Below are 26,749 nucleotides of genomic sequence, written 5' to 3' on the forward strand. Positions count from 1 at the left end.
GTGTTTTTATTACAAGCAGCTGAGCCTTATAAAACATTCCACAGCACTGTGGTAGTGTACCTGCCTGAAGCCCAAAATTCTCTTCAAGCTTCTGTCACAGGGAATAAAAAGAATCCCAAAATATTTCATTTCTACATGGGGATGGGTGACAGATTCTGCCCCAGAACTACTCAGGTAATATTCTAAGACCACTGGAAATTGAAGTAATTTGGAGGGTTTATTCACATCTTCAACAGCCTGGTCACAACTTAGGGGAAAAAAAAGAAAAAAAAAGGTGCTAAGAGGACAACATAATAAAATAATTCAGTCATACAGAAGCCATGGCAAATCCCAAATTTGTGCAAGTTTACATAAAACTGCTCTGAAGCAATATCTCATACGAGAATGATGAGAAGACCTTGACTGTAGTGACACTCACTTTGATGGGATTTTAAAAATTCCTCCATAAAACTTAATTCCCATCATAACTTTAGCTACTTTCTCATAGTGATGCTTCTGCCCAGGAGTTCCATCCTCAGCTTGTGCCACTGTTCCACGTGCAGGCAGGGGAAGGAAATGTGCCCCCCTGGTTAGCTGGGAAATTACAGCACTTCCAACAGATATTTCTCTTCTCTGGATTGAAAGCTAAATATCTGTAAGAATCGATTTCACTCTTCCAGCCTCAATCAAAAATCAAAAATCTAACCCAATACAAAAACTCTTGCTTGACATGGAATCATTGGATGGTTGGGGTCAGAAGGGACCTCTAGAGATCAGCTATACCAAGACACAAATTGTTCACCCATAATTCAAATATTTTCAAGGCAACCAGAGAGGCTCCCTTAAAATTACCAGTTAGCAGCAATGGTTTTAAATGGTTTTCTTCCCCTAATTTTTTCTTTCCTATAAGAGTTGCAAAAAATGTGAACATTTTGTAACCACAAACAGGACAAGGATGTGGCAAAAGCACAAGTCAGGAACTTGAAGGGTATTTAAAATTCATCTGTATCTATGACAAATTAAGGAAAAGGCTGGAAGCTTGTTTTTAAAAACTTAAAACAATTCACTTCAAAGGCTTCTTGCTTTTCTGGGGATTTTTTTCTGCAGAATATGTTTCAGTGTTAGCAGCTGCCACTGTTTTTTCTCCTTCCAGTTGCCAGAATTACCGCAAGCTGGTTGTTCAGAGATAAAGTAAGGAACAATTTAATGCAGAAAAAAAAAAAAGTTTTGATTTCCCCCATAATTCCTTCTGGAGGGTGACTGGACACACAGCTTCAGTCCTCAGTCAAGGAATGGCTTTTTCCTGGCTCTGCCTACAGAACTGACTTGCTGTCTACATTGAGAGCCAACTAGATTTTTATTTTAATATGACTTTTATCTATGCCATTCCCACAAATTCTCAGACCTGCCTGTTATTTGAGAATGGCTGACTCCTGACTCTGAGGAGCATTTTTCTGATAGCCCACACTGGTGCCTCAGGACATTGACTCCTCACTGCCCCACTCTCTCTCAAGATGTCTGCATGTGTCTTCTCACTTGAAATAAATTTTCTTACTCTTTCTGGTTTATTTTTAGCTGTAGTAAAAGAGGCTCCTTTGGCTGTGTGTGATTACCCTCCACAAACACTGACAAGTTTCCCTTTCCCTAGCATGTTCTAATGTTGCACTCTCTTACTTTCTCCTTGGATTTCATCTTGGATTCTCCTTGGATTTTCACCTTCTTTCCATTCCCAGTTGCTTCAGACACACTGAGATAATATTGCAAATATTACCCTACCTTGCTTTGATAACTGAGCACCAATATGCAGAAGAAGAAATAGTCTCAAGGACTAAATCGCACCCAGCCACGTGCAGCAAGCCTGAAGATTCTCAGAGAAAATGCTTCACAATAAAAATTAACAAAATGAATTGGAGTCAACAGTGTTTCATACTCATGAAGCCCTCACCATTTAAGATTATCAGATATTTTATCTATCTGTTTTCATGTTTGTGACCCCTTGAAATCGGAGAGGAAATCAGTGACAGGTTTAAAAGCAGGTGTAATGCCATAGACACTCTGACTTCCCATTTACAGAAGGAAGGATTAGTATTTTACCAAAAGAAATATTCTGGATGATCAGCCTATTCTGACTGGCTTTTAAAATAAAGTGTAGCTATATCTAAAGCACAGAGACATTTTGTATCTGGAGTAGTGCATTCCTAGTTGGAACAGAGGGAAAAGACCCAAAAGGAAGGAGCTTCCTTCAGTTGTGTCTGGCCCTTCTCACTCTTTGTTTAATATCAGGCCAACCTGCACACCATTTCTGTCTGTGGGCACTCTGAACCAGCCCACTTGGAGAGCTTTCCCTACTGTGTGTCTTCAAGAAATTACAATTCCTAACTCTGAATAATCATTTAACAAATTAAATAAAAAACAGCCATGTGCATCAGATATTCCTTATTAGAGCCCTCAGCAAAAAATGAGGCAATCCACAGTTCTAATTTTAAAACCAAACCAGTGTTTCACTGAATGTCTTCTGTTCAATATAACCATGGTTTCTACATGACTACACACATTTTATAATTAAGCAGTAAAGGACTTCAACAAAATGAAATAAAAGAAGAAGAAACACTGACGGAGTGGAGGGAGGAATTTCTGATTCAATATTTTTTTACCTCACAAAGTAGTAAGTCAATGATGTGGAAGACCATGCAGAGTGGAAACTTGGCAGTAAAAAGAGTGAGAAACCACTGGGATGCATACATGTGAGCTTCCAAATTGAGGTCTGAGAAATGGCTGTGCAAGTCTGGTAACTGCTCCTGCAATAAAGGAAAAAAATAAATGTTTCAGTATTACTCATTAATTTGAATACTTCATCCATATTTCCAGTAAGGACCAGGTTGCTAAATATCAAAAAACACAACAAAGTGAAAGCCTGGTTTCTTTTGAGCAATGAAGATGTTTCTTGAAAAATTTCAGTGCCCATGGTTACAGTTTTGAGTTAGATACCCACAGTGGATTCTATCACAGCATCAAATAATGTACTGAGACTATACTGAGGAATTACAGAATCTTCAACAGTTGAAAGGCAGAGCAGTTGTAAAATCTATGCCACGCTGTATATTTTTAAGTTATTCCTTTGCTGTGTCTTGCTATAAATACTTTTGCCACAAAAAAGAATGGCTACAGGAACCAGATCACTTTGAAGAGCTTGAAAGCAACAGAGCACATAACTCCATCAGACCATTTCTCTAGGAGCACATACAAGCAACACAAATAAACCTTGAACATCCTACTGAACAGTGATGACACAGTCACTTAATGAAGTAACTTTTTTTAAAGAGTATATTTGTTAATAAAATCTGTTTTGTTTGTTAAAATTTTTTGTGGACATAAGTGAATATTGAGAAAACCATATGCTGAAGTGTCACATTAATTAGTATGCAATTCCATCAAGTATGAAATATGCACAATTTGACATCTGAAAAATACCATTAAATTAGCAATAGTGTGTTTTGTTTGGTTTCAGTATATGCCACAGAGGTACTGTGGTTATCTGTGAGAGTTGACTTCAGCAAGCAACTTTTCGCTGTGCCAACAGAAGGGCAGGGCTTGATGAACTGTCAGTAATTCCTTTTTAGTCACAACAGCAATGTATAACATTTGCAGCCCTTCAGTTATGCGAAACTGCTCGATGAAATAATTCCAGCTGAAAAAAGAGCAGAGTCTTGGAAGAGACAACAAAACCTGCCCTGTGGTCCACACTTGATTGGTATTTCATAAGCATCAGGATGTCCTGATTTGCCTGACCTCTTAACACCCACATAATTCATGGAAAGTAGGGCACTGATGGAGGCAGTCCAAAGGATACACTGGCCTCAAAAGCACAGAGACATTCTCTCTAAACAACATCAGAAACAGAGAGGGAGCAAACAGAGGGGGGGGGGGGGGGGGGAAGGCAAATACCTGCTCAGATACAAAGATTAGTTGCAGAAGTGGTGGATCAGAGACAAAAGAAATTAGAAACAAATCTGACTCAAGATGTTTGAATTCAGCTATTAAACTTTGCTTTACCCCACCTCTAAAAGGAGAAGGGGTTTTATTGTCCAATAGCTTATGAAAGCAAAGCATTAATCTCTTCTTCGTGCCAATATTTCTATTTATGAAACAAATTGAACGAGAATTTGTTACTCTGGCCCCACCTGCATCAACTTCTCCAGTTGGAAAAATTTGCAATGGAGATCTTCAAAGTTATTTCTGTAGAGGTCCCTCAAGCCATAGTCATACATTATTTTCACAAATACACAGAATGCCTGCTCCTCTGGCATCTGTTTTGAAAAATACACAAAAATAAGGTTAATAACAGAGCTAAGGCTGGACACACATTACACAGACACACACACACACTTAAACACCTTGTGTACAATGAATTCAGAACCTGGGATGTATTAGAATTTTCAGCCAAGTATTGTGAATGCTGAATTGACCAACTAAAATCTCAGTGGGATTGTTCTTAATGAGCATCTTGCTTTGGTGATGTGAGTCCTTCTTCAAAGAAAATGTGGGATCATATCACAGGTTCATGTATTTCTACATCCCTGGAGAAGCACAACTCTCAGCAGCATTCTTTCTGTCAAGTAAGTATGAGAACAACCAGTACTCAACTCTCAGGTACATAAAAACAATTAAAAATAATAAAAAAAAAAGAAAAAAAAAAGGCAACAACTCATGACAGTGATGTCTACTGAGAGATACTTGGTTAAATGGGAAAAATTCAGGAGAATCAAGGTACAACCAACCTCTAGTAAGAATAATGCTCATCCAAATCCCAGGATGTCAAACTCTGAAGTCAGGTTTCCCACAGTCCCATCTATTACCATGCTGACTTTTTCAGAAGCTCTATATCCATAATCTCTGTTCCATTCTGACCAGAATTTCTCATCCAACAGTGCTTTGGAAGGTGGCACTAACACAACTGTCTGAGCCACTCCACACCTCTGTTTGCTGGCTTGAGCCCACTGAATGCTGACTTGGTGGGAAGCCCTGTGTCACAAAACCTCCACATCACCTTCCCCTGTGCCTTCAGGGAACACAATCATGACAGGCACAAACAGCACCCAAACCAACCTTTCCATCACCTTCAAAACGTGCTTCCCTTTGGAAGCACCAGATTGTAACAAATCAGAACAATTGCTGAGAATCAAGAACAGCTCCTGACCTTTAAGTGTGTTCACTCACTTGGCCTACTGCCAGCCTCTTATCAGATATCAGCTACAGATAAAAGCTCAGCATTTCCTTCAAAGAGAATTTTAGGCTCTTGATATTTCCCTTCAGGGTTTCATCTTATGCTCAGTCCATGATTAGGGCCTGTCTCCAGAGCCATGGGTAGACAGTTTCATTTTCATTTTCAGACATCACAAAGGAAAGTAACTGGTTAGCACAAAGTATTTCCAGATTGCCTGATGCCCATCAGTCTGGGCTTCATTTACCCAAGACAAATTCTTAGGAATTTCAAAGCTCTTAATCACAGTTTTATCTGGATGGAATGATCCCCACAGACAGCATATAAAAAGCTGCACACAAAGTAAAGTGAAGAAATAATTTTATCCTGACCAAAAGGCTTGAATCTGCTCAATGAATGCAAATTTCAGGGGTTTTGATAAAATACAATTATTTCTAATGAAATGACAGGTGCTCATGCACAAGCACATCTACCCTATATGCTCAGTCAGACTCTTGTGCTTTGCCAACCATCTCTTCCCCAAGACAGGAGATGGAACAGAGGTCAAAGAGCTCTCAATGAACAAAGATTCTCCAGTATTACTCACCACAAGAATTCAAAATCCTATATCATTTTTTTTTTTTTAATTTAAGCAGAACACAAATTTTGAGCATTGCCATTTTGATTTTTAGCATTTAGGTATTTGCCTTTTTTTGCCCTTTCTCTGAAATCACAAAAGTCAGAAATTTGTAATTTTTTAAAGTGAAATTTTAGGTGGGGTTTCATTCCCTACAGACAATGATTCTGAAAAATAGACAAGGAAAAAAAGTCAACTACTGTGAGCCTCACAGTACAATTGTTAGAGTTACAACACTGTTTCCCTGTGATTAGAAGTTACCTGCATACCCTTGATGAGAATTCCATCACAGAAGCAAAATGACAAAAACAGAGGATGGAGGTTCAGGCTACCCAACCATCCCAGAAACACATCTACATTGAAGAGAAAGGATAACCTGTCCCAGGGAAAAAAGGAAAAGGAAGGGCTCTAGAAATCCATGTGAAGGTAGAACAGTTACCGAGGGTTTTACAAGTGTTCACAGCATACAGATTGTTTGGAGAATTTGAGAAAAAAAGGAGTTTGAGGGCATCTTAGGAAGCTCCCCAGTCACATGGGCTCATTGAGACTCCTTGTTTCCCCCTTCTCTAAGCATTTCACTTTAATATCCTCTTGTCCCAGACTGCAAGGCAAGATGTATTCCATTTCCCATCTGACTGGCAGCTGTCTTCTGTTAATTGGGCAGTTTTCCTTATCTCTTCCACAGCCACTCCTCTCTCAGGGGAGACATCTGCTGTTAATGGGCTACTGAATGTCACTGCGGGACTGATAACAACTATAACATCCCATTGGGAGATGCTCTGCCCAGAGGGAGGAGCCAAGCATTCCTACCTGGATATAATCTTGAGTTTCTGGAACACCAGCACAGCTTTTCCTGCACTGGATTTCCCAGAGGAACAGCTGCCTCTCCCACTGCAGGAAGACTACAGCCTTTTTCTACAGGATCACTGCTCAAACAGAACCACACCTGACACTCCAGGAGCACTGCAGCCATAATTCCCAATTGTTCGGCTGACAACAACCTGACTAACAGGGTGTCAGGCTGTATTCTGACTCTGTCAGCCTTGTTTTGGTTCACTGCATTGTTTATTTTATCTTTTTATTTTCTTCCCTAATAAAGAACTGTTATTCTTGCTCCCATATTTTTACCTGAGAGCCCCCCTTAATTTCAAATTTATAACAATTCGGAGAGAAGGGGTCTACAGTTTTCCATTTCAGGGGAGGCTCTTGCCTTCCTTAGCAGACACCTTCTTTCCAAAAGGAGACACCTCTGATGAAACCAAAAGTTATAAAGGGTGTATTAAAATGAGTGTAATTTCCATTTAACATTCCCTGTGTACAGGGCACTAAGAACAGAGTTTGATTCTTTGTAGTGATGGCAGCACAGCACTAAGGTAGAGGAGCAGAGGTATTAGCCAAATGTTAAGAATGTGACACTCACACATTTCTAAACAACTCTGGTATTGAAAAAGGCTCATTTTTTCCAGTGCAGCTTCAAAATCCTGCTTTGGGTAAAAAATTAATTGCAAAATAACTGTTAGATAAGCTATTTTACAGTATATATTAGACTGCAATAATGGGACTCTTTTGGTTTTATTCTGAAAAGATGTAAAGCTTCTCTGCAATGCTGTTGCTGTGCATCATGGTTCTCAAGACATCAAGGAATTCCAGCACTCCCTAGGAATTACAACTTAAACTAACCTGAATATGAGTTCCAAATGCCTTAGGAAGTGCACATATAACATATTTAACACCAGCAGCTGTCTCAAACCCACACTTCAAAAGGTATTTCGATCCTGACTGATCATTTACTAATTAAAACCTGAGAGAAAAAGCAGGCAAAAGCTTGAGTAAGGATTGTGGTTGAGCTTTGGGGTGGCTTATTCATATAGTCTTTACCTCAATAAATACACTATTTGAATCTGCTGCTTTGCCACTGAGATATCAGATGTAAAGCATCTTGCACCTATAAAAAATGTGTATTTATTTATCTCTGGACATATACCCATGTGTTTATAAAGGGAGGAACAGATCAAAGTTTGTGCAGTTTTTGATTACAGGCTAAAATATCAAGATTAAAAAGTGAGCTTTCCCTTAGAAGATATTACAAAATGTCCCTAGGAGAAAAAAGTCTTCCAAAAAAATTAGACTATTTGCTTTGATGAGGTGCTCTGAGAATATCTCCTGGAGTTAAATTCCCCATAAACACAAAGGGAGCTCACTTAGGTGACAACTAAATTAAAAGAAAAAATTAATATGTAACAAATTGGTTTCAGGTTTTGTCACAGAAGTACTTGAGAATTTAATCGATTTCTCCCAGACAAAGGAAATCTACTTTCATGAAGATAGAAGCCATTAATCTCTATAGCCAAAAAGCAACAAGAGGAAAATTAATACAAGCAAATAAATAACAATAAATATCTGTCAAACAGCATGGCTGCACTACAATTGATTTTACAGCTGCCTTGGTTTCAAATAGCAAAGCTTTCATTTTGCAATTAACTCACATGAAGCAGAAGCACAGCTGCAAGGAAGGACTGTCCCTGGCAATAGCCAATGTCTTCATCATAGACAGAATAGGCCTAGAAAAGAGAAAAGTCAGGCTTATTTAAAATGCATAAAGGCATCACCAAAGTGTGTTCCCATCAATGAGCTGTTCAGGACACTGCCAGGGGCCTGCAAGGGAATTGAAGAGCTCCATTCCATCAGGAACTGGAGTGATGGGTCACAGGGAATGTTTCCATGTCCCCACGGACACAGGGCAGGGTCAGATGGGATACTGGGACAAAATTCCTCCCAGGGAGGGTGGGCAGGCCCTGGCACAGGTGCCCAGAGCAGCTGTGGCTGCCCCTGGATCCCTGGCAGTGTCCAAGGCCGGGCTGGATGGGGTTTGGAGCAGCCTGGGACAATGGGAGGTGTCCCTGCCCATGAACTTCAGGTCTCTTCCAGTCAAAGCCATTCCATGATTCTCTGTGTAACACTACTCAGGCTAAAATCACACAGGAGGTAAAACTGTAATCACTCTTGTGCTTTCAGGGCTCTTCTGAAAACACCCAAAGGTCTCTCAACTCTCAAACCTCCACAGGTAATGTAGCTGTAAATTATTGTTTTTATTTTTCAATCAGCCTCAAAGGAGATGGATGCAGTTTCCCTTCACCTAAATCAAAGCTAATTCTGCTTAGGTTAGTAATGATAAAACTTTACCAACGCAACAAATATAACACGAAAACCTGGGTAGTTTGTGCTGTGGGGAAAGTGAATGTTTGTTTTTGGAAAAACAAGTTCTGACATTATGCAAGTGCAGGACCTAAGGTTAGAAAACAGCTGAGAACTACTCTAACCTGAAGATTTAATCAGAAACAGTTTTTCCATGCCCTTGTTATGCTGCAGAATGAACAAGACTCATTTTCCTACAGTATGACAGACATGCTTTTTCTTCCTCTTAAAAAAAATCCCCAAACGAAAATAACTAACCTTTCCTTCCCCTTTACTTTTCCAAGATGAGAAGACAGATACTGTTTTTAAAGAGCTGTCAGAGGATGTTAAGAATTTGTGGAAACTTGCAAAAAGTCTAAGCAGGAGCAAGCAGGACTGACACCAGAGGGAGAGACATGCTGAGAGAATAAACAAGGTACTGAGGGTACAGGCAGGGACAACCAAAGCAAAGGGCAGAGCTGGGGGAGGAAGGAGCCACAAGGATCAGACAATCCAGATTTTCAATCTGATGGGGAGAATGTAGCATTTGTGAGGGATTCTGCAGTGGCTCTGGAAGACAGGATTTCTCTAAGTGCATAATATTCTGAGTATTCCTTTAAAGGTCACTGTTTCTGAACAATTCAGCCTTGCATTTCCTTTGGGAAAAGCTGACCTGGGACTTGCAGCCCTCTGCCCTTTGTCTGTCCTTCTGCCCTTTGTCTGTCTGTCCTCCTGCCCTTTGGCTGTCCTGCTCACCACTCTTTTGAAAGCTGTTAGATGGTATCAGTTAGGAGCTGAGTGAACATTTGCTCGGTTTCAGTGGACAAGAATATTCAAGAAGTCACGGAAATGATTGAAAAATGTTTAATGAACCAATGCAATCCAGCTTACCAGTTTAAAACAGCTCCAATCACAAAAGTCAAACATAAAATCCAACCTGAGAAGTGTAAAATGGCAGATACAAAATTCAATTGGAAAAAAGAGAAAAGGATGCTCTCCATCAACAAGTTAATTAGCTACTAAGTACTAAATTCACAGAAATGACTTTAGATGCTAAAATTAATATTTTATATAATTAGCTAGAATCATCCACTGGTTAATCACCATCATGAGTCTTTATCTATTTGTTGCCCATCAGTTTAGAGATGCTTAATGTCTTGTCTCTGTAGCTTTCCTAAATGATTTATTAATCCTGGTTTTGATAGGCCAGCTCCATTTAGAAAAAGATGTTCAGAATTACAAATGAGAAATTTGATTTATGATTTCTTCATACTATAAAAAACCACTTCACATTTACTTCAAAAAAACTAGGCTGAAGAATGAACATCGAATAATCAATGCCTGGGGGTTCTCTGTTGTGGGAAGCATTATAGTGAATAATTTGCTGGAAATAGCAATAAATTAATCCAAACAAGTTATTTTAAAATAAGTATTAAGAAATTAACGCACTGGAGAAAACAAACTACTTGCAAAACTGACACAGATTGAAAAGTACAGAAAGTTGTAAGAAATAAAAACATACTTCTTACGAGATTCTGAAAGAAGCTGAAGTTACAGCAAAAGAGGGAAAACAAGGAAGGTACAAAAAATCCTCACTCTGCAGTTAAATACGAAAATATGAAGGAAGAACAGCAAAGTTTCTCATAATCAACTTCCTAAACACATTTGAGCTCATAATAAATCCATTTCAAACACATTCAGTGCAGGAAGGCAAAGTCTCTGCTTGGAAAATATATGGTTAGTGTAAAGAATTTGTATTTAAGCTCCAGCAGAAAATCCCCGTGAACTTTCCTTGTGTTTGTTTTATTACAGAAGAATCATCGGGTTTGTTTCCTGCTGGAACCATTTCTAGCAGGGGATGTGCTGAAGGATCTGTGTCCAACTGAATATCAGAAGCAGTCATAAATTAAAAGGAATAAAAATACTCAAAATTTATTAAGAACGAACGTTATTCACCCAAAAAGCTTGAGGGGAAAAGCAAACTGCTAAACCACTAATTGCCTGATTAAAACAGAAGAGATGGAAAAATCAAAGCTTTTCTAAAAAGGCTGACCCATGGAACTACAGATCAGCAAGTATTGGATAATTTGGTTGAAATAAAAATATGAAATTAATTAGTGGACACTGCCTATATGAGAGAAAAATGTCAAAGGGCCCAGTAAAAAGATGTAATTATTATAATGCCTTTGAAGCAACCAAAAACCATGAAAAAAAAATTAACTGCTTGATCCACTTTTTGGAAAATTTTTTAAAAACAGGCCCTTTCTTAAAATCTGATCTTGACAAGCAGCTGTCATCAGATACTTGGACACAAACTTCAGTTCTGCATCAGAATTAGATCAAACAAAGAAAGATTCTGCTCTTAAGTCAAAACATCATAATCCTGACAACGAAAGATTTAGTTTTTAATGAAGTCTCTAAAATATACATGATTTCATTGCATCTACCCAATGCAAAGAGATTTTGGAATCTTAATGAACATCACATTTCCAATTATACTGTTGTATTTTTAAGCAACCTATGGGATTTGGTAGTGCTGAAATATGATGCAATTAACCAGAATAACCTCAAAAATAAGATGCTGCCTACAGATACCACCATATCATTAACTAACCGTCTAAGATTAACTATTTAAGATTTCTGCTTCTAAGGAACTTTCATTTTCCACATGAAATATAAAAACAAGGCAAAATCCCAAATCCCCTATTTCCACTGCAGTCATTGTAACTTTATAATTTCAAGAGGATGGGATTTTTCCCATGATAACCTGTGACATCTCACAGTTTTTAACTGATTATTCTCCTAAGCTCTTGAGGAACTTCCAATTACATTTCCCCAGTTAACTGAGATTTTAAATAGTCTCTGTCTCATAATGGGATTTAAGTAAGGTTCTGACTTGAAGCCTATTTTCATTCATTTTTAACTAAATGAAGACCTCACAGAATTGAGACATCTTTTTAATACTTATCTGTATTCTGAAAAGAGCTACTATGGAGTTCTTAGTAATCATAATTTGAAAGTGAATTCTTTGGAAGCAGAGTCTTCTCAAAGTGCATGACTGAGAACCATCTGCACATTGAGAAAGTAAACCAAGAATCCAAGCCTGGGCAGAAACTCTTCTCCAAAATAATTAACAGAGGAAAATCTCCCAAGATCAGAATCTTCTGTAGACAGAAAAATTCCAAGTACTAATATTTAAAAAACCAAGGGAAAGATGGCTGAATTTAAAACCTCAGTTTGGATTTCTGTAACTTCTGTCTGTGAGTGCCAGCAGATTTAAATAAGGAAGAGGAGAGTTTATGCCTCTCTATGAAATGACCAAAGGCAGCTACTCTGTGTTTAATACAGACACAGCTCTGTGCTGAAGCTTCCTTTAGTCTTTTTTAAAAGATTTCCATGGTGTCTGAAACTCAGTGTCTCAGGAAAACATCCATACTTTGATGCAGATTTTTCACCCAACAAGGTGTTTTATTATTTTTCTTATTATTTAAATTATATTATTGATTAAAATTATTATTATTATTGTATTGTATTTTTATTATTTTATAATTTTAATTTTATTTTAACGTTTTCACAACTAGGTATTTTATTACATGCTCAGTCACTAAGTAATCTTAGTAACAGCATAATTTAAAACTCCATACTTGAATTTTTTACAAGACTAACAGTCTGAAAGTAATAATATTCCTATGGGTGCAGCATTGAGTATGTATCACATTATACATGGAGTTTCTGCATTAACTGAAAACTGTATTTTTAGACATTAGTTACTCATTTGTGGAGTATCAGAAGAGGCATGTGGCTGTTACACAATGTGAGATGGGAGAGCTGAGAGGATGAAGAAATCTTCACCTTCCACCAGGCAGCCCTTCCCAGCATTCAGGATCCTGAGCTGACCTTCCACTGGTACAGGCTCAGCAGAAAGTTACACATCATTTCATTGTGTGCAAGAAAGGGGCTGCTGAGCACAGATGCACAGGGAAGGATCCTCATTACAATGGGAACAAAAGAAGACAAGGCAGCACTAAAAATCCTTTGAATGAAACAAGACAATATTTACTAGCACCGCTCCTTCAGCCCAGGAGCAAAGAAAATAAACAACTAAAAATAGGTGAAAAGTAATTCTTACTATAATTGGAAAATAGATTTCTGCAGGGACAAATGAGATCTGCTCTCTGACAATTATACCTGGCCAAACACTGAAACTTTGTAAATCTAAGGAGATAGTAGGGATTGAAAAAATGTGGAAGAATATATGCACAGTGAGGTGACTACCTGAAAAGGCATGCTGAAATAAAATGGAAATGAAAATATAAAAAGAAACCATATGAAAATTAGACTGTCAGCCATTATTCATGGCTCATCATGGGCATAGGAGCTACAGGTTACAGAAGAGCAGCTCAAAGGTATTTCCATATTTCAATATACAGTAACAAAAACTCAAACACTCCATAATGGAGCCCACTCAGTATTGCTAGAAAGCAGTTTGTTATTCTCTCTGCTAATGTGGGTACCAAAAACCACAGACTGTAACAACTAAAACAGTGTTTGGTCTCACAGCAAACCAGCTACCACACTGATCCTGCACCTAAAACCTTCAGGCAAGTGAGACCAGGATTGGGGAAAAAACTACAAATCTCATCCACAAAGGGATAATAAGTATTTAGTAACAAAATACATTCTGATACAAATGATTGCCATCCTTCTGCACGGCCTCATCTTACTGAGAAACACTAACACCAACTCTGAACCTCTGAGAAGTAATTCTACCATTTTCTGAAAAGCTTTGTGTCTTTTTTCCCAGTCTGCCCAGTCCCAGCTCACCTGACTGAATTTCCTACACCACACTCCCTTCACCCCATTAAAGTCACAGTGGTTGTTTGTTAAACAGGAGTTACTTTAATCAGAAAATTAGGGCAAACACATCTCCTGTTAAATTCTGGACTGCACACACTCCCAAGAGCTGAGAGGATTAATTCTGCCAGGTGCTCTGATTCCCTGGAGCCTCGGGCTGTGAGTATGGACAGAGCATGCAGGCAGGCACTGAACTCTGCTCAAGTTATGCAATGTAACACTCAGGTGTGCTCTTTAAACACAGCTAGAATTTGCAGAGTATTTAAACAGAAAGCAGGCAAGAAGCAGCAGTTTTCCCAAAGATTCCCCAAAATTTGCTCTGTGAACATCAAGTTTAAGTGGTGTCCTCAAGTGAAATCTCCAGTCTAAAATCTAAAACTCTTTTCATTCCTTATCACCACTGTCAGTCTTGAAGTTTATTTTTAGGTACTTTGTCATATAAATGTTCTGCAACAGAAAAAGTTCCCATCTTTCCTGATTTCCTACTGTTCTGAAGAGGAGATAAAGAGTTGGAACAAAAACTGGCAGACCTGTTAAAATGAGGCAGTGAGCTTTTAATGATTTTCCTTTTTATCTGACAGCTCAGATCATCTCTCATTTCAGTGGGGAATGAAGAAAATGCTCTTCAGTTTTCTACTCTCTCACTTGAGGACAGGCCCTTCCCAGCCATATTCAATAATCCTATTCTTCAAACTTCTTGCTTTCACATTAGAATAAGGGCAGAAGTACCCAGCACCTCTGGTAAAAGTTAGTCTAGTAATACAAAACTGCCACATTATTACTTTCAACACAGATTACTACTTTTATTCCCAATGAAATTACAAGTTTATAAACAGATTAATTAGGCTTTAACAGTATTTCTTGAAAACCCATAGACTGGAGGAAACAGTTTATTAATCATAAACTCGAGGTCCAGTCAGACCCAAACATATCTGCCATAGTCATTTAAGGAAACTCTGCAAGGATGAAGGAGAAGTTACTGCCTGGAAATCTCCCCAGCAGTTGTGTCTGATCTCAATACTGGCAAGGAGGTATAAACCCTTCAGTGTAATCTGTAAATTTATGAATAATTCCATGTTGAAAACTGGATATGGCTGTTCTACCAGAAAGCAATGCTTCCCAAATCCTTCTTTAAACCTATGAGCACATGAAAGAATGAGGGAGTCACTAAGATTACCAGGATTCTTATAAACCCTTCACCAAGATCCCAAAGGCTTTTCAGGGAACTGAGCTTCTACAGACCATCCCCTTACTCACTCAAATAATTGATGAAAGGAGAGAAAGCCAAAGGTAGGAATGAAGTCAGTTCTAACCCAGAGAGTGAAGGTGGGGTCCCTCACAGAAGCCTGCAGAAAGATGTGCTGCAAATATTCACAAACCTTAAAGAACACATGAAAATAGCACAGTAACAAAGGCTGCTGAGACAAAGCTCTTTGGAGCAGGGAATTAAAAAGTGACTGTAAAGTTCCTGTGCAGAATATGTTCTATCAAGAACAAGTGGCTGGGTGACAGAGGCCATTAAACTCCAGGTAAACACAAAGTGCTTCACAGCAAGAGCAGCCCTCAACTTGCTGGACACAGAGAGGTCTCTGATCAAAGATCACAGAACCCAGAATGGTTTGGGTTGGAAAGGACCCTAAAGCTCATCCAATTCCACCCTCCTGCCATGGGCAGGACAGCCAGATTCCACTGGCCCAGCTTGCTCCAAGCCCCATCCAGCCTGGCCTTGGACACCTCCAGGGATGCAGGGACGGGGCAGCCACAGCTTCTCTGGGCAACCTCTGCCAGGGCCTCACAGCCCTCACAGGAAAAGAATTTCTTCCCAATACCCCACCTCACCCTGCCCTCTGGCAGTGGGAAGCCATTCCCTGTGTCCTGTCACTCCAGGTCCTTTTCCAAAGTTCCTCTTCAGCTCTTCTGGAGCCCCTTTAGGTGCTGGAAGGGGCTCTAAGGCCTCTCTGCAGCCTTCTCTTCTTGCCTTTTTAAAAATGGGAGTTATGTTTTCCCATTTTCACTCAGTGGGATCTTCACAGGATGCCCATGACTAAAATACAATGGACAGTGGCTTAGCAACTTCATCTGCCAGTTCCCTCAGAGCCACAGATGCATCTCATCAGGTTCTGTGGCCTTTCAGGCTCCTTGGATCATGTCAAACCTGACATTCTCCTCCACTGGGCACTTTTTCATCCTCTCTGTCCCTGCCTTTGCCTCCTGTGGCCTTGGCAGTGATGTTGGAGCACTTGCCAGTGAAAACAGACAAAAAAGTCATCAAATACCTCAGCCTTGTCCATGTCCTGAGTAAGCAGGTTTGCCTTTTCCTTCTGGACAGGAAGAACATTTTCTCCCACATTGTCTCTTAGTTATATCACAGAGGTACCCATAGAGCATTTTCTTGTCACCCTTCATATCCATGACCAGATTTAATTCTATCAGGGCTTTAGTTTCCCAAACCTGATCCTGTCTGCTTGGACAATTTCTCTGTATTCCTACCAGACCAGCTGCCCTTGTTTGCACCCTCTGGAGGCTTCCTTTTGTGTTTGAATTTGTCCAGGAGCATCCTGTTCATCCATACACACCTCCTGGCATTTTCCCCTGACTTTCTCTTTGTCAGGGATGCACCACTTCTGAGTTCCAAGATCCTTCAAGAAAAGAGAATTAACAGCAACAGCAGCTTTCTCTGCAGGAGCAGCAGAGGCCTTGAGAGCAAGGAAAAGCCCCAGATACAGAAAACATGCAGAATTATTCACATTTCCTACAGAAAGGAAACAACCTAGGAAGGTCTGAGATCTGTGCCCCTCTGAAGCTGCCTGCTGGACAGATAATTCTTCTAAGTTGCTTCCAGTTCAGACAGAGTCACTCCTTCATTTGTTCTTTATTAAACAAAATAGACTGAGATATGCTGTAATTAAAAAGATTTTTTCCTTTCAAATAGTGTTTCCAAATTCTTTCATCATCCTCACAGAACTTTATAGATTCTTTCAAATGTAGAATAGATGTCCTTAAATCTGGACACTGTAACTAAAAGCAGCTGCAAAACACTGAGTTGCTCAAGTCAAACTGTTCCTACAGGAGGTTCAACCATCTCCACATCCTTTACACCTCACTGTTTACCATCCCCTTTTTCTCTGTGTCACCAAGACATCTTCATGAGAATGGGACTTTCTGGTTTCTTCCAGGTGACTTACCAGAGTACATGGAATGAAGAAGAGATATTCATAATGCTTTGACTGAAATCCATTTATTCAGTGCTTGTTTAGGAGCCTGCTGGCCAGTCTTCACCTCCTTAATGTGTATCTTGTTCATGCTCTAACTTGCCCAGCATTTCTACATCCTGAGCTTGGCAGGCTACAGGAGCTACAGAATTCCAATCAAAAGACCTTCACCAATGGAACCTGTACTTCTGGCTTTTTGTGTTAGCTTTTCATGATCTATTTTCAGTAAACTCACAGCCTTTCACTATAACACACGTCTCACATTTAATTCTTGAAAAACTGAATTATTCCATCATTGTTCACTTAACTGGCATCAAAGTGACAACCCTACAATTACCTGGATTTTTATTATTTTCATAGATTGGCACAGGAAATGTTTCCTGTAGCCCTCTAGAGCCTTTCAAGATTAGGAAGAAGTCACTACCATTGGTTGAAAGTTCTCTTTATTCCCTAATTTTGTACTTCTTTTAAAATGTGAATTGCTCACAATATTGAATCCCAGTACCTAAGCAGCTGTATTTAATAGTCATCAATTTCATTAAATAGTCATCAAGTTGTACCACCACAGAATTTATCTGGGGAACAGGAAAATGTGTCATTATACCCCAAAGGATGAACACTTTTTTCTGCTTGCTATGACAACTCCATCGTTTCTAGCAATAAGCAAGAGGTGGAAACAGCAACAAGGAAGAGGAAAGGGAAATGGCTTTGTCTAAGGCAAGAATTCATTCTACATAAACAGAATGAATTCTATGTTATATAATAGTCTATAGAATATTCTACATGAATGTCATGAATTTTAGGAAAAAAAAGTGAAACAAAAACTGACTGCAATATTTTACCTTCTGGATCTCTCTTAAACAACAGAAATCTGTCTGTACAAGATGGACAAATCTACTGACTTAGTCCCTCAACCTTCCCACGTGCCAATTGGAAAATTTAAAGAGTTTTTTTTTTCACTGGAAGTTATCTGGCAGCTCTGAGTGAAAAGCTCTGCTCACACACTGCTTGTGGAATGCTCAGCAAACTTGTTCTCCAGGTAATTATCTACAGACATTCTTGTTTAACCTCACAGCAGAGGGTTTGTTTCTCCTCCTCTGCAAATCTCTCCACTCAGAGCAAAAGAGAAGCTCCTACACCACTCCCTCTGAAGAGGAGTGGAGGCTCAAGCCAGCCTGAGCCTCTTCTCACCTGCACCTTAGGAGGTACCAAATGCAAAGCTGTAAAAGATAATGCAGAAAAAAAAGTAATGCAGTCTCCATATGCAATCTAAACAAAGCTTTAAAATCTTAATGATTAACAACTTGGACCAGAACAGGGTTAGCAGGGCAAAGGAAAGTCACACAAAATATGGAACAGGCTTTAAAATTCAGAGTACTGACTGTACCTTACAGATTTTGTACAGAGATTCCTGACCATCTCCTTCTGTATCCTTAAAATAATCATGTGCTGGATAGGTGCGATGGATATCTCGTTTGATGACACTCTCCTGAGCAGAATCCTGGAAAAAAAAAAAAAAAAGAGAAAAATCCTGACACATTAACCCATTAACTGTATAATTAAACGTAACATAATAGAAAAGTCAACATGTACTCAACATGGATATGTTAGATAGCTGCTTTACTGACTTCTCCAAAATTGCTTTGAGAAGAAAATGAAAATCCTTGGTAGTCTCTTATGCAGCATAGTTTGACAGCTGAACAAGAGCAACATGGCATGTTTTCTGTCCTGCAGATTTAAGGTTCAGCTTTAGAACTCAGAGGAAATTGCCAGTTGTTTAATTGTTTTTTACCACAGATCATATGCTAACTGTATTGCTCTGGCAGTAAAAAAACCAAAAACAAAACAAAAGCAAAACAAAAAAAATAGGCTGTCTCTATCTTGTAAGGTTAAAGCTACTAATTTGAAATGCTGTATGTATGAATCTACCATAAAAAGTGTTAATTAAAAATTCATAAAGGATTTCTATAAAATGATGGGAATCACTGCAGACAGACCTACAGAACACCACTGTGTGGATGAGGAAGTTGTATCAAAATGTCAGAGCAGGAACTACAACAGTTCATTATCTTCAGGTTCCAGTGAGCTGTACCTTTAGGTTGGCAAATATCAAATGGTGCTTTTCTCCATTACCTTTGTAATCCTAAAGGAAAAACCAACAAAACCTTCACCTGTAACTTGGAATATAAATCCCTTACAAATAACTTTTATCTTGAAAACAGAGTATTTCTGTTATAGAAAAACTTCTAAGCTCTCAGATTGTGTCTTGTTAACCAGGATTCTCCGTAAAAATGCTTATTTACACCTGCTGGAGTCAGCAACCAGGTAATCTTCCGAATTTCAGTTGTTTTATACTTCCATCAAGTCTCCACAGTGAGCCTGTGCCACACAGCAATGCAGCTGCCAGGTGGGCTTAGCCAGAAGTCTGCAGCAATTCCCAGCTCCAGTTCCCTTGTGGATCCCTCTGTAGCCAAAACACCCCAGGGAGTCACTCCAGGGGAGATGATCCTACCCCAGCCACTGCTGCATTTCTCATTCCCTTCAGTGGCAGCTAAGGAAATGGCTGCAAGAAGTTAAAATATCACTTTGTGTTGTCTCCCTAAAGCTGATGGCTTCTCTGAATCTTGGCTATCATTAATTTATCCAATTACAATATTCTCATGTTCAGTGATCTCAGCTGTGGCTTTCCCTTTGCTTGACATTAATACATCTATATCAGACAGCAACAGGATTTTGTGAAGCCACTGAAGCCCAGAATGGTTTGGGTTGGAAAGGACCCTAAAGCTCATCCAATTCCACCCTCCTGCCATGGGCAGAGACATTTTCCACTGGCCCAGCTTGCTCCAAGCCCCATCCAGCCTGGCCTTGGACACTTCCAGGGATGCAGAGATGGGGCAGCCACAGCTTTTATGGGCAACCTCTGCCAGGGCCTCACAGGAAAAGCATTTCCTCCCAAAATCCCACCTCACCCTGCCCTCTGGCAGTGGGAAGCCATTCCCTGTGTCCTGTCATTCCAGGTCCTTTTCCAAAGTGCCTCTTCAGCTCTTTTGGAGCCCCTTCAGGCACTGGAAGAGGCTCTGAGGCTCCCTGGATCCTTCTCTTCTCCAGGCTGAACACCCCTTGCTCTCTCATCCATCCTTTCCTCACAGGAGAGGTGTTCCAGCCCTCTAAAATGCCAGGCACATTTTTATATGCTATGAAAAAAAGTTTACAAAGAAAAGCAATGTTTTCATTATGCCAACTGGTGCCACTGGAGAAAATAAACACATTTTTATGCTTTCGCTGTGTTATCATAATTATTCTCAGGACATCTAAGCACTGTGCAGCCATCAGCAACCAAAATTAACCATACTGTCTAAATCACAAACAAACACAGACTAATAACAAAACATTATAACAAGCAGTTCTCTAATCAGACTTCTTTAATGATTCTTTTCATTTAAATGGCTTCCAAATACCAGAGAGGCTGGAGAACTGCACTCTGCCTCATAGATCCATCTGACCATGCAGTTAAATTTTGAGAAAATTAAATGCTGCAACAGCATGTAAGATCTACCAGCAAAGTTACAGAATCTATTACAGAAATCTGTTACACACATTTTTCAGCATGAACCTGAGAAGATCCAGGGGAAGTTTCAGGAAAATCACCACATCCAGCACACACAAGGTTTCCTAGTCAAGATGAGACACTGTGCTTGACTGCCCAGTATTTCCCTTGTCTTGACTGGGGAAGCCAAAGTGCAACTGCACACAGAAGTTGGCAAGGAGAATGCCCAACTTAGGGCTAAAAATATTTGTATAAAGGCCTAAATGCATAAGAACTTTTATTGAGTTAAAAGGAGCCTGAAGCAGTCTTCATTCAGCCCTATTAATGAAAGCTGCATCTAAAAAACCTGGAGGAAAATAATTAAATGGGCCCAAAATAAGATTTACATGCAAAGACTGGACAATTAATTCATTCTCTAAATACAACCTTTCTTTTTAAATACAATAAACCCATAGAGGAAGAAAACAAGTAATCAGTCTAGAGAGAAGATCAGTTTAGAATTACATCTTAAAATATATCAAAAATACTTTAGTTAAGTTTCCATCTTTTTCCAGGTAGAGTTGTAGATAGCACTGCTCTCAAGTACCAAAGCACATGAGTTTATAGGTTTTCAGACCATTTTTCTTCTTCTGAAAGTCATGATTAGTTAGTTTATCAGGAAAAAAGGTAAGGTGAGATGGCTATCAAGGCATTCAGGGCTCTAATGGTCTTACTTCTAAAATTCCTGCCAACTCAGAGAAAATATTTTACTGAGGAAAAGAATTCTCTTCATATGTCAATGCTGTGACAGCTGCCATGCTACTGAACAAGCTCTGCCTCCAGTTGTCTCTTCTAGAACAGCTGAATTTCTGCAGTGGAGCAATGCTGACTCCTTGACACTCCTGCCATTTCCACCTATCAAGAAGCTGCTGAATTTGGGCACTTGATGCCAGAAGGCAGATCAACAGAGAAATAAAACAAAGAGAACAGAAAACTGTTTATGTTGAATAAATGTTCAAAGAAAATTAGGGATACATAAGCAATCTCAATAAAGAAATACAGGGCAATCTTTATGCATTCATTTCAGGAATTTTTTAATTAAGAACATCTCATGCACACTCCAAAAAGAACCTCTTTTTGGAGTCACTGGAGCCATTCTGATGATGAATTACAATTAGGGAACAGAAGAGACTCCTGGAGGTAGAGCCTTGTTTATTTTGTTCCAAAACTGAAGAATAAGCATTGTATCAGCCAGAAAAATTTATTAAGAAAGAAAAATCTCTTGGGGAATAACATCTCAGTGTTGTGATGAGACTCAACACTTACCCCACTTTTGCCCAAAATTACTTTCATTAAAACAGGCACATCCCTAATGCAAAAAATGCCAAAAGTACTCAGCTGAGTTTTCCTTACTGTGCTGCCTGCATTCCAACTTCTGACTCAGTATGGAGAGATGCAGAATTGCAGTTGCAATCAAAGGAATTCAAGAGTTTAATGTGACGACTGAATAAATAATAAACTGGATAACAGGTGTCTCAAAGCTGGCATTCAAACTGGGCAGCACTTCTGACCTCAATCTCCTTGTGCTCCATTTCCCTGGTTAATAATAATTCCCCATCTCAGTGGGGTGTTATGAAAATCAATTAACATCTGAAGCACTGAAATACTGCAGTGATGAGTCCTGCAGAAATGCCAAATAGAAGAATAATAACTCCAGCCTCAAATCCTGATCTGAATGGTGTCTAGTAAGGCACAGGGTTACACAAAGCAAAAACAGCAAGGGGAAAGAAAAAGAAAAAATAAAGCAGCTCATTAGATATGCATGACTCCTTGTGTGCACAAACAGGCAGAGATCCCAGGAACAAAACAACCCAAAAGAAAAGAACTATGTGGGATCAAGAATATACCATTATGTACATGAGCAGGCAATTTTCATGCTGTACTTCACTTCCAAAGGCTTATCTCTGACCTTAAACTCATAAGTTGGGTTTTATCACATGTGTTCACATATAGAAATATGATTTACATTTTCTAGTGTAAGGTATCACTACCCATGGCAGGGGGCTGGAAGGAGATGAGATTTAAAGTCCCTTCCAACACAAACCAGTGCTGGAGAGTCAGTTCAGGTTCATCTGCTTGGCCCATTTTAAAGGTCTGCATCTCTGGGGAGGCTGAAAGTGCTGATTTAGCAGCACCTTGTCCTGCCTGTGCTTCATCTCCTCACTAGCTAAAAAAAGCTAGATCCAAAGTACCAAGGAAAGTAAGAAAAGGGGGAAAAAAAAATCAAAACATGCTTTCAACATTTAAAATTATCATGCCCAGGAAATCTGGTGTCTCATGCTTCTTAAGGATTAGTTACAAAAACTTTTCTATAAGTTGTATGGAAAGTAAAAATTCCCAGGCCAATGCAGACATTCACCACTTGTTTAGCCAGGATGTGAAACACATCTGCTGATATCTGGAGTTGGAGGTACCCTCAGTAATCTGCCTCTTAATCCTGAAAAGCCATAAATTTAAGCCCTGACTTGCCAGCTGCATGTTACTGATGTTATGACATTATTTCAGTAGCCAAGTGTTTGCTGAAGGAACAGATTTTTTGTGTATTTTTTATTTTATTCCTTAAAGTTCTCTATGATTTTTTATTTTTTTCCTTAAAGTTCTCTATTCCCACATGCCACACATGCACGTGGGAATATGAATAATAACTTTAATCCCTCTAAAACACAATCACAAACAGGCAAAAAATACAGAATACACAAAAGTGATGAGGTCAATCAGCCTGGGTTTGAAATGATCTGCAAAACTAGCATGTAGCTCTGTTCTGTTATTACTGATGTCCTACCAAATTCCTGCTTTCAGTGAAATCTGACAGCACATTGTGCCAACACATCTTATGCACATCATCAATCCCTTTCCTCTCCTTTTTTTCCATACATATTATAACCCTCCAAGTAGGATTGTGATCCAAGAAAAGCCAAGGTTCCCTACTAATCAGTGTTTGAAAAAAAAAATCAATAGCTCTTCCTTGTAAAGACATTGAATGAAAGATGTCTGGCTTATGCTCAGTTCTTCTGTAGCATTTTTGTAACATATACCTTGTTGTTCAGCTCCTGTCTATAAACAGATTTTCTTTCAATCAGCATCAGCTTTTTTTCAACTGAGACTGTATAACACTCAGTACTAATTAACAGAGAAACAGAAACAAAAAAACCTCAGAGGATTATTCTTTAGAATATTCTTTTTAAGCAGTTACACATCAATATGCTGAAAGACAACACAGTATTTAAGTTAATTCAGTAAATACCCTGGTCAGATGAACTTTGCAAATTCTGGCTCACTTCTGCTGTATTTATTGCACTTTGGACAAAACTGCTTTCCACAAGGAGAAGGAACAGAAGGCTTCCTGGTCACAGGGCCAGATCAATAATTTGTGTCTCAGCAGCTGTGGCAGGTCACACCTGGAGATAAATTTAGTATCAAAGTCTCTCTTCTCTCATCATTTTGGATTACTAATATAGCTCTGCCCAAAGGAAGCAAGTATCTTTTTATCAAATTATGTCCTATTCTTCTCAAGCTGTGTTTGAGCAGGTAATGGCTGAATTTTGAGAATTCCCAAGATGGGATCCTCAGAAACAATCTACAACATGTCTCTTTTTAGGCTAGGTATGCAAATTTACCTATAATTTCTAGATAGACTGTTCTCTAGTTGTTAAAAAGCTGGTGGGATGGGACTCCACTGCTTTTACACATATTACCAGTGGGACTGCACTAGCCAGGAGCTTGTTAGGAACTGTTGTATCACCCACATGACTGCCAAGGAACTGGGAAATGATGCTCACTTTGGAAGGCTGTCAAAGTATTTCACAGAATCACAGAGGATCATTAAGATTGGAAGATTCCTTTAAGAAAGATCATCGAGTCCAACTGAGAACTCAGCATTGCTGTGTTCACCATTAAATCTCATCCCCAAGTGCCACATGCACACATTTCTTTCAAGGATGGTGACTCCATCACTGCCCAGGGCAGTCTGCTCCAATGCCTAATCACCCTTTCAGAGAAAAAAAATTCCCTAATAAATAAATAAAATAAATGAAATGAAACCTGCTCTGGCCGAACTTGAAGCCATGTTCTCTCATCCTGGCAGACAGTTTCTTTCAACACTTAAATCAATCTTAAAACTGCTTGGGAGCAGGATGATGAGGACATATTGACCACCTGTGCAGCATAAGGTTTTTATCCCTCTCAGAAGCTGCTGCTGATAATTTTTAGCTACAAGATGCTGGATGAGGCAGACCTGGGTGACTGAGAATGACAATTCCACGGTTCTTAAAGACTGTAGAAGGAAAAGGAAGTCTGAGAACAGTACTAATACTTATGTCAATACTATTCTGTAGGTAGCTTTAAAAAATAAAGTGAGGGGTTGTGATGACTATCCTAAGAAGGGGAAGGAACTGTTGGAGCAAGTCCAGAGGATGCCACAAAGCTGATATAAGGACTAGAGCTTCTGCCCTATGGAGGAAGGCTGAGAAAGCTGTGGCTGTGCAGCCTGGTGAAGGGAAGGTTGTGTGGAGACCTCAGAGCACGTTCCAGTATCTGAAGGGGCTACAAGAAAGCTGGAGAGGGATTCTACATCAGAAACTGAAGTGACAGGACAAGGGGGAACGGCTTCACACTAACACAGAGCAGGGTTAGATGGACTATTGGGATGAGGGGTGGGAGGCCCTGGCACAGGGAGCCCAGAGAAGCTGTGTGTGCACTGTCCCTGGAAGTGTCCAACCTGGTCTAGTGGAAGGTGTCCCTGCCCATGGCATGGGGGTGGAATGAGATGGTCTTTAAGGTCTCTTCCGACCCAATCCATTCTGGGATCCTATACTGTAGCAGTCACAGAGGTAAAAAACAGCTCAGACCTTAGCAGGATTGAATCATCAATCAGCAACAGAGATGATGACATTTTTCTCTAAAAAAATCCCAACAAAATTAGATCAGACACACAACAGTTCTCCATAAACTCTGTTGTTCTGAAAAATAAAAGATAACCATGACCTTTACTATCTTTGTGGTTTGTTTTCCTTGTCCCTCTCCCACTCTGTAAACACACTCTCTCCCCTATGCTACTGATACATAATTTATTTTCCCTACTCTGCCATATCCTCTCTGAATGTTGTTGACAGAAGTAAAACACTGTTTGTGCTACTGGGCAAGAGGTCAACTTCTGAATGTACCAGGCTCGATTTTTTACTACTGGCATGGAATGAGATAAATTCAGAGTTACTCCTAAGGATTCAGCTTGGAAGCTCCCTGATCTCCCACAAGAGCTGGGGTGCTCTGTACCTGATGGAATTTGGGTATGTCTTTTCCCCACAGGATGCACAGTTGGCACAACTGTTTGTAGATCCCACAGTATTTCCATTTCTATTTAATTATGTTATGGGCTTTATTTGGGTTATGTGATCTTTAGCAGGTATGGTATCAAGCACTCTTTTGTTAAATGCTGAAGACAATTGTTTAAGCATTGGATTTTGTCTGAGATTTGATGTGGTTTTTAATGGCTAGCACTCCACAAGGTTGGCTCTCTGGAGGACATGAGGATAGTTCAGCCCAAGTAAATGCCACATTACCCAGTTCATTCATGACCATTTCACCTTTTCCTCTGATATGTGTATAGGCACTACTTTACAGTTTGTAAAACAGACAAACAATGAAAAGGTAACCAACAGATTCATCCATGTCACAAGTAATTTTGCCCAAGTTCCTTCTGGTTTGCTGATTTTTAGATTAGGTTTCTGATTATGTCTACTCTGGTAAAGCCACAAATTTATTTGTAAAGATCAGAAAAATGTTCTTCTGATCAATCTGCAATTTGACATTCAAGTATTTCTGACTCTATCACCAAATCAGAGTAATCTCCAGAAGCAAGAGGAAAGGTTAAGGCCTGTTTCTAACAAGCAATGTTTAACTGCCCCAGTATCAGACGGTTGTGCAAATTCATGTGAAACTTCATAGGAAATGGAAGAAGTGTATTTCAATCCTCAACTCCTACCTTTCTATCCCAATGGATGGTACTCCAAAGCGTACCATGATTTTTCACAAGTGCCTAGAAATTTTCACTACAAGAAGTATAAAATCCCAAAAATATAGTAATTCTTAAAAAAAACCTAAATGTTTAA

At 39.4% G+C, this 26,749-nt stretch overlaps 1 protein-coding gene across 1 annotated transcript in view; it reads right to left on the reverse strand.

Annotated features, from left to right (window-relative positions):
• RABGAP1L (RAB GTPase activating protein 1 like) overlaps positions 1-26,749 on the reverse strand; it is a 230,863-nt gene that overhangs the window by 87,431 nt on the left and 116,683 nt on the right. The window contains exons 14-17 of the mRNA XM_021546018.2: positions 18,444-18,557; positions 8,303-8,377; positions 4,161-4,286; positions 2,634-2,777 (exon numbers count right to left, since the gene is read on the reverse strand). Of these exons, the coding sequence (XP_021401693.2) occupies positions 2,634-2,777; positions 4,161-4,286; positions 8,303-8,377; positions 18,444-18,557 (459 nt within the window). The remainder of the gene's footprint in view (positions 1-2,633; positions 2,778-4,160; positions 4,287-8,302; positions 8,378-18,443; positions 18,558-26,749) is intronic.

Source organism: Lonchura striata, chromosome 9, assembly GCF_046129695.1.
Source record: "Lonchura striata isolate bLonStr1 chromosome 9, bLonStr1.mat, whole genome shotgun sequence".
Classification (NCBI taxonomy): domain Eukaryota; kingdom Metazoa; phylum Chordata; class Aves; order Passeriformes; family Estrildidae; genus Lonchura; species Lonchura striata.